The 8,706-nt window shown below is 44.3% G+C and overlaps 1 protein-coding gene across 1 annotated transcript; it reads right to left on the reverse strand.

Moving 5' to 3' along the window:
- Window positions 1–5,672: 5,672 nt before the first annotated feature.
- Window positions 5,673–8,220, reverse strand: LOC147894130 (receptor-like cytoplasmic kinase 176). The gene is made up of 6 exons (XM_087384455.1): window positions 7,943–8,220; window positions 7,515–7,828; window positions 7,262–7,397; window positions 7,030–7,172; window positions 6,781–6,904; window positions 5,673–6,614 (listed from the first exon to the last, which is right to left on the reverse strand). The coding sequence occupies exons 1-6, from the start codon at window positions 7,998–8,000 to the stop codon at window positions 6,007–6,009; spliced, it is 1,383 nt and encodes a 460-aa protein (XP_087240581.1). The 5' UTR covers window positions 8,001–8,220; the 3' UTR covers window positions 5,673–6,006.
- Window positions 8,221–8,706: the final 486 nt, after the last annotated feature.

Below are 8,706 nucleotides of genomic sequence, written 5' to 3' on the forward strand. Positions count from 1 at the left end.
AACGCACAATCCAACGGCCCAATCTTGTGTACGAACTCACAGCTTCAGCATCGACGCGGTGTAAAGCGCCTTCCACCTCCCTGGCATTAGTCATCAACTATAAAACCATCACCCGACACTCTGAAGGCACAATACGACAGGGGGAAAAGCAAGGAGCGATTGCCTTCGCCAATATCACGAGCAAAGACCTGGTCAAGCCGGCACAGGTCGTGACCATCACAACGCAATGTATTAGGCATCTGACCTTGTGTCATTACCTCCTCTCTTTCCCTTTCATAAATATGGGGAGTTGTAATGATTTTCTATTTTTTCACAGCATTACTTGTTCCCATTATACCTATGGACATCGCCCTGTGGTCAGATTCTCAAGGAGCTCCTCTCCAATCTTGATATGGTGCGGCTTTGATGGTTTGCCCCTGATCATCCGTGAGAGTAAATGATCACCTTGCTGCACTTTCACTTGCACAACTTTATCATGGTAGGTAACAAGAAGACAAAGGTTGTGTAGCTTTTTGTGGAGGTGATGGATGTGGTACATACCTTAGCACATATGATCCAAATGAGTGGTACGTACCTTAGATGGATGTGGTACATATGTTAGGTGTGGGAAAACATAGCACATATGAGGAGATAGAAGAAGAGCAGCAAGAAAGGGATAGAAAGAATAAGATAAACAAATGAGTTTCATCTTTTTGTTACAAGATTATCTACGCTTTGGGACCAACCTCAATTTAAAGATATGGATTTGAAGTTTGATGTGAGCTTGGTTTTCACGAGTGCCTCGCAAGGCTTCAGCTTTCATCGTTCCCGCAGTCAATTGCTTGGTTAAGCTGATGGAACAGGCTTTCTTGGTTGTGATTTTAAATGAAAGACTTGGTTGTGATTTTAAATGATACAGAGATTGTCAACTTAGAGAGAGTAGGACTTGAGCAAAAGGCTTTTGATATGACTATTGTGTTTAAAGACTTCAAGCGAGATGTACTTCAAATTGATGCCATTCCTTTCTCTTCTCTTGATGGCATCAAAGAGCGGATGAATTCTATGAATATCAAATACTATGAAAGCAAGATGAACCTAGATTGGCGTCCCATCTTGAAGGCTATTTTGGATGACCCAGAGAAGTTCATCGAAGACAGTGGCTAGGAAGAGGTTTGTGATTCAAGTCTGGTTGACACTAGTATGTCTTAACCAACTAGGCCCGCAACAATGGAAAGGTTTCCTACTTGAGCAGATGAATTCTATGAATATCAAATACTATGAAAGCAAGATGAACCTAGATTGGCGTCCCATCTTGAAGGCTATTGTGGATGACCCAGAGAAGTTCATCGAAGACTGTGGCTAAGAAGAGGTTAGTAATTCAAGTTTGGTTGACACTAGTATGTCTTAACCAACTAGGCCCGCAACAATGAAAAGGTTTCCCACTAGGCTTAACCCCAATTTCTTTTTGTTGGTAACCTTTGACAAGGTACAACAAATACAAAATCAACATGTCAAGGTCCAATCTATCTCAACTCTCCTCGAAGCGAAGCGCCAGAGACGAGGTGTCACTCTTGATGTAGCCCATCGAATGCAGAGATCGAGGAGACCATGCTTGCATAAGACATCAAGGCAAACGTAGAGGCACTAGAGGCATCCATTTTTGACACCTCCTTGGCTCACAAATGCTCATGGGGAACATATTTGGATGAGTGGGAGAGATTATCATATCTATGAGTCCACAAATGCATGTGCATGCAACTTTTGTCACCCTTTCACCTTCTCTCACACTTCTTTAACAAAGGCAAATCACTTTTAAGAACACTTTAAGCAATATGGGGCCCGTTTTTTAGCAGTTTTTAAGCTTTGTCAACTTTTTAGCACTTGTCAACACTTCTTTTAGCACTTATCAACACGTGTCCATACTATTGTTAGCACTTGTCAATAGTTGTAGCTTGTGTCAGTTCTTTTAGTACTTGTTAAAACTTTTCTCTCTTTGTGTCACTTTTGTTTAGCACTTGTAAAGACTTGTCACTTTTTTAGCACTTGTTAAAGTTTTGTCAACAGGTGTTAAAGTTTTGTCAACACCTGTTTTAGCACTTTGTCAATGCCACTGCGGTGGTGGTGAATAGGATTCCAATGGATAGCACTTGTTTTCCATGTATCAACGCCACCGAGTAGCGGTGAATAGGATTCCTATGAATCATGCCAACTCCCAAGCATTTTGTCAAGACTTCTCTGCACTTCTTAGCAATTTGTAGCACTTGTTAGCATTCTTTTAGTTCTTTTTGCATATTTGGTTCATATACCGTGAAAAATATAGCATAGCTGAATGTGTAACATGCAACGGTAATATGATCGTGTAATTCACAGCAAGACCTTTAAATCTTTAGCGAGGAATTAGCATTGTACACCATAGAGAGAGAAAGGAGATGAGGGTAGAGAGAGTAGAGTTGACAACCAATTGGGTCCCTGTATCCACTGAGGACCCCCTCCCCCAATCAGGGGAGAATTTGCTTTATACTTGGAGAACTGAGAAATACAAAGAACACTCTTCATTAGAGCACAAAAAATGCACTTCCGAAGAGCTCACTGTACACATGTATAGCAAACCCAAAGACCTGAGAGGGAACGCTAACCAATACCAAGACCTTGATGTTGTCCACACTGACGATGTAGGACGCTTCTGCAAAGCAAGGGAGAGGCTTGTGCTATCCACCGAAATGCAAGGTTACTGTGAGTAAGAGAGCGAAAGCTAGGAGTGATAGATCCTATAAGAGAGCTGAGACAACTGAATTAAAGAGCTGAGAATGAGCTGTGTAAAACTGTAAAAGATAACTGAAAAGAGTTACTGAAACAGACCCCAAACCATACCCTGTCTGATGTGCTACATGAACAACTTCCCAGAGGGTTGAACAATGCCAAAGGCTGAGGCTAGTCAGAGGGCGACTAGGGGTTAGTGTCAAGTTGCTCAAAGGGGGCTAAGGAGGAGCAATAGGAGGTTGAAGGAGAGAGGGAATCGAATGAGGAAAGAGGACCTAGAGACCCCTATTTATAGGGCTTTTGGGGCTAGTTGGCTGGCCCCATAAAGGCAACCCTAGGCCCCATAAAAGCCAACCCTAGGCCCCATAAAAGCCAACCCTAGGCCCCATAAATGGCAACCCTAGTCCCCATAAATGGCAACCTGGGGAGGGGTGCAAGGTAGCCTATAAAGGCAACCCTTCCCTTGCCATTCTCTTTCTCTTCACTTGTTCCAACCCTGAGGGGCCTAGAAGGATTCCTATCCTAGGCTAGACCTAAACCTAACACAGAAACACTATCCTACGGTTCTCCAATGGGTACTAGTGAACAAGGATTGATGTTCCGACTTAACCTAAGGCTGAGAGACTGACTTACGTAGCTTGTGCCTGACTCTCCCTAGACAAGGGCTCACAAAGGGGTCTCAACATACGATAAAATCTCCTATTAGGGAACTATTACACACTTGTCAATGTAGCCAATGTCACTTTGCACCCTAGTGGAGGGGTGCATGTGACAAAATGCTTCTTTTCATTTCATGCTAAGCTTATCACATTGATTTCATGCACCTATGTTTTCTCATTGAGTTTTTGGACTAGCTTACTTTGTCTGTTTCCTTCTTGAATTTCGATAGATCAATCGTAAAGCCTTTCGTGAGGCTCTATCCATTGTTGAACTTCTTACATGCAATTTTCTTAGTCGCAAAAAATCCACCTTATCCTTGCAACTTTCCCATTTCAATTGCACACCTAGCAACAAAATGTCAATGTCATATAGAATTGTTTCCTTTACTTCATATAGAATTCAACCTTGGCATTGTATGATTTGTTGAAAGGTGGCTTCTTCTCACAAGAGAAGTATGCAGACTTAGATGTGTGAAAGACTTGCATCATTACAAATCACCACATTCCTATGCACGAGTATACTTTCTCATAGATCAAATTGAGGGACTAAGGTTGTTTCACTCACATTAGCTCTCCCTATCTATCACATGCTCATTTACTCATCAATGAAGATAGAAAGATGGAACCCACTAGTGTTTCGAGGAGCTCACCTGCAAGCTCACCATCATCCATACAAAAAAGCCATGCCCTCTCAAGCACTAGCAAATGGCCAAATCAAGAGCTCTTACAAAACACTAGACCATGTTCTAACCAAGATCATCAGAACTGATACCTCCTCCTAGACATGAAGCAACCAATTAGACTTGCAACACGGCATATAACAAAAGCTAATAGCTAATGCATAATGCCAATTAAGACTCAGATATCCCTACATCTGGCAACAATGGAACCTGACCTCGTCTACTAGGAATCTATCGATCAAACACTGTTGATGCCTGCTCGTGAGCCCCATCAATGGACATTTCACCTACCTAGGAGTTTTCGTATAGATGTTATTATGCCTTGTTTTGGAACAGGCATCAAGGATGGAAACAGATCCTTATTAGGATTAGTTTCCAGGGCTGTGAAGTCCTATTTAGGCACAGCAACAGCTGCTGGAGGCTACAATATAGCAGTGGCATGTCAACTGAGCAAGTCGGCTAAACCCAACAAGTAAGTCCTAGAACAAGGCCAGTCAACCAATTTAGGGGCTCTTCCAGCCCCTATAAATACTCCTCCACTCCAACTTCTCCTGTTATTTATCCCTTCACTTCAAGTGCCTATCTTCTTTTGTTTTTGCCTATGTTTGCCTACCGAGACCTCCCTGAAGTGCGAGGAGCAAAAGTTCTGGTGCAGCAGTGTTTCCTCCTCATCGTGAGAATCCTATAGCTAATCTTTGTTCACAGGGTCACTATTTTGTTGGTACAATACATACAGATCACTTTACTGTGTGTTTTCTGAGTCATTTGCTGCGTTGAACTTCTGCTACATGTGCGAACTCTCTATCCTGGGCAAGTCACTCTCTATTTTTATACAAAGACTCCATTTATTTGAGTCGTTTGATGAGCCCTGAGAGAGTCTGCATATCTGGTAATAGTCGTGCAGCTTTTGGCCTGGGTAGCATTTTAATCTTAAGGAGTCCACACATTTTGTATACAGGGGTTAGCTTGTTCATGCTATCACAGCATCTGTCTTGCAAGGAACTGAAAAAATGACCTAAGATTGAAGCCTAGAACACGACTTGGTGGGAAGGAAACCCATGGTAGAGCCCAATCTGTGAAAAGTAGATCTAGAAATTAGGAGAACATAAAAGGCTGCATCCAGACAGATTCTCAACGTTCACCTTGTCACACGGGAAGACTACGTACAATTCCTTGGTGGGGGACACCTGTGCCTATTACAGTTTTTTTTTTCAAAAACGAAAATGAAACAAAAAAATCTTGGAAGGAGAGCATGTACCATGCTCTTGGAGATGCCCCGTGTCGAGGAATATATTTACCACGATTATAATCCCATCTCAAATAAGATTTTCTAACTTCCTCCAACACTGAAGTGAGAGTCTCTTTACTTACTTTGCTTTGTAATTAGTATTTGTTAGCCAAACATTCCTTTTTAACTCTAAATAGTTATGAAGACCGCCTTTGGAGGACTTTACTCGCTTTGCTTCAGGTCCCATACAGGTGTTTGGCCTCCCAGGGCTGTAAATTAGCAGGATGGCCTCTCTGTATGGAAGTATGGCTTTGATCCCAGTCGCATCAATCAATTTGGTCTCGCATCAACGTTTAGAGCTCTCTCTCTCTCTCTCTCTCTCTCTCTCTCTCTCTGCAAACAGCTTCCATTATGTTGACAACCATCCAATGATGGTTATGCTTGGTCATTCCTGAGGATGACCCAAAATCAGGTCAGTATTTTACAGCCTACATAACGTGGTTATCACAAAATCGTTTGACCTGTTTAGGGCATGCTTCATAAAAACCCCTCATAAACAATGATAAAATGTATGCAAAACCCCATTTAGTATCAATCTTCAACCTCTTCCATGATCTTGATAGGGCACCCGTTTGGGTGAGGCAACCTGAGGTACCGATAGGTCATACACAAGTTAGGAATACAGCAACACAACTATTAATTATCTTCCTCCTACAACTCCTGGTCCTCTGGGTGATTCAAATGCAGCAGGTAGCTGAGAGGCACCATTGCTTTGCCTTAAAATTCCATTTTTCCCTGGTGCATTACCCTTTTGCTGAGAAGCTTGCATAGTCAAGTTGCCATTATGCTGGGGTTTAACAAAGCCATACTGGTGCACTCTCACTGAACCATTTTGGTATGGTCTCGCTGAACCATGGTGCTGTGGTCTCCCTACAACATTCTGATGAGGCCGTACATGCATCGCCTGGCCAGATGAGTTGTAAGCATATTTGGCAATCTCTCTCATGTTCAGCAAGGGTTCAAGATGCTCTACAACATCCTTCATCTGAGGCCTCACCTTTGCATCTGGATTAAGACAACCGAGGGCTAACGTAGCAGCTCGGTAAGCTCCTTTCATGGAGTACTGACCATCTAGCCGAGGGTCTATGAGGCGAAACACTTTCCTTTTGTCATTCAGGTATGGTCTGGCCCATTCGACCAAATTTTGCTCCCCATAAGGTTTATTTTTGTCTACAGCCCGCCGTCCTGTAAGAATCTCAAGCAAAACCACTCCAAAACTGTAGACATCACTTTTTGCTGTCAGATGCCCTGTGTATGTAAGCACATTATGCCCCATGTCAGATCTACAAGGAGCTAGTATAAGCTCTTGCATTTCCTCACGTGTCTATGCAAAACAAATTAGATATCTACAAAAAATGTACGCCTGCATATAGCGCAAGATGTCATTAGTATAGATAAAAGGAAGAGTCCTGACCTGTTGCTACATATTCAGGGGCAGCATAACCATATGTGCCCATCACTCGAGTGGAAACGTGAGTGTTATCTCCCGTGGGTCCGTCTTTTGCTAGCCCAAAGTCGGACAATTTTGCATTATATTGCTGAAATCCAAAGTGGCAAATCAGTGAGACTCGGTTGAAAACCCTTTGTCAGAAAAATGTAGGTTTTTCACTTGACCCGAATGAAGGATCGTTAGATTATCAGAATATAAATGGTTGATACGAACAGAATCCAGTAAGATGTTTGATGTTTTGAAGTCTCGGTAGATGACAGGCCTCTCAGCTTCGTGCAAGAAAGCAAGACCCCTAGCAGCACCTACAGCAACTTTAATCCTGATTGCCCAAGAGAGAGCTTGATTATGACTACCCCCTGAAAAAATAGGGGGAAGAGGATCAGTATCATGGAAACAGCATCAATAAAAAGCTTTGATGGATAGTGAGAAAGAGAACAGAACTCACGTCTGAAAAGATGATTCTCCAAACTACCACGAGGCATAAATTCATACACCAGCAATCTGTGATCGTCCTCGGCACAAAATCCTATCAGTCGAACAAGGTTGGGGTGATGAAGCTGGCCCAAAAAGTGTACCTCGGCCTGAAAATGGGCGACAGGGCAGCAAATGCTCAAGAACCTTGTGTCGAAAAGTAAAAGCAATCGAGACAATAAATAAATCAAGGAGGATAATATACACATTCGAGAGGACAGACTAACCAGCCATTCTTTGTGCCCTTGCAATCCTTCCAAATTCAGCTTCTTGACAGCTATTACCATGCCGGTTCCCGGACGGGTAGCCATAAATCCTACTTCGTCTATCCAACCCTTGAATACGCAACCAAAACCTCCCTCCCCAAGAACACTGTCAGGACGGAAGTTTCGAGTGGCAGCCTTCAGCTCGCTAAAGGAGAAGGCTCGCAAGGTACTGCTGGTAGAATGACGCAAACGATCTCCCCCATTCGGAGTCCCTGTGTGGCTTCCGCCGCTACTAGAACCACTCTGAGAGACGTTCCTTGCTTTCGCTGATTGTCCTGCAAATCGAAAGAGAACCACAGTTCCAAGTGCAAACAAACTGAAGCCTTCATACAGTCACCCTCAAAGTACATTCGTATGTTAAACTAAAGAGGAAACATCTCTCTCCGTACCTGGGCTGCAGTGCGGGGGGCTCTCAGCTTTGACTCGCGCTCCCCAGCAATTGCCCATGACAGCGCTGCGAAGAAGGGACGAAAGACGGAGAGACGAAAGGCAAGCAGAAGCAACGAGCGTCGTCAAACGATGTCCATGCCAAACACGAAGGCAGAGGATCGAAGGAGAGGACGATCGCGTGTACGAAACGTCCAACTGCGGGCAGAGGGAGTGCTACAAGGATGGTGATGGAGAAAGAAGACAATGCAGAGTGTCAAGTAAATGGTTTTCTTGGTGGCCGATGGAGGCAAAGGAGGGAGCTTGGCGATGGATAATGCAAGGGAAGGGAAGAGGGCACAAGGGAAGATTGGGGGGGGGGGGGGGGGGGGTGCTTGGGTTGCTGTGCATGGCAGGAGCCTTGGCAGTGAAATGCCAGCCTCCCCTGTCCTCTGCCCAGTACAGCATTCGGTACGGCTTTGTCCCACATGGCATGGTTACATCTTGGCACCACCTTCGCGCCCAGCCCGGCTCCGTGCCATAGCTCGGTCCACGGCAGCCACTCGATTCGTGCCACTGGGAGTGATCCATTGAGGTCGGTCTCACACCACCCGACGGCCATGCATATTTGCCCAATCACTGTGCCGAAGCGTGGTGTTACACACCAACCCGCTTATGCTCCTCACACAACCTCGCTAATTCCTGTCAAAGCCCACCAAGCCCTCAGATTGGTGCCACTTAGGTGAAAGGGGCCGGGAGGGACGAGGAGCCTTCTGACGCCCAACTC

The sequence above is a fragment of the Dipteris shenzhenensis genome, chromosome 14 (assembly GCF_047967505.1).
Source record: "Dipteris shenzhenensis isolate YYH24624 ecotype China chromosome 14, Dip_SZ_1.0, whole genome shotgun sequence".
Classification (NCBI taxonomy): domain Eukaryota; kingdom Viridiplantae; phylum Streptophyta; class Polypodiopsida; order Gleicheniales; family Dipteridaceae; genus Dipteris; species Dipteris shenzhenensis.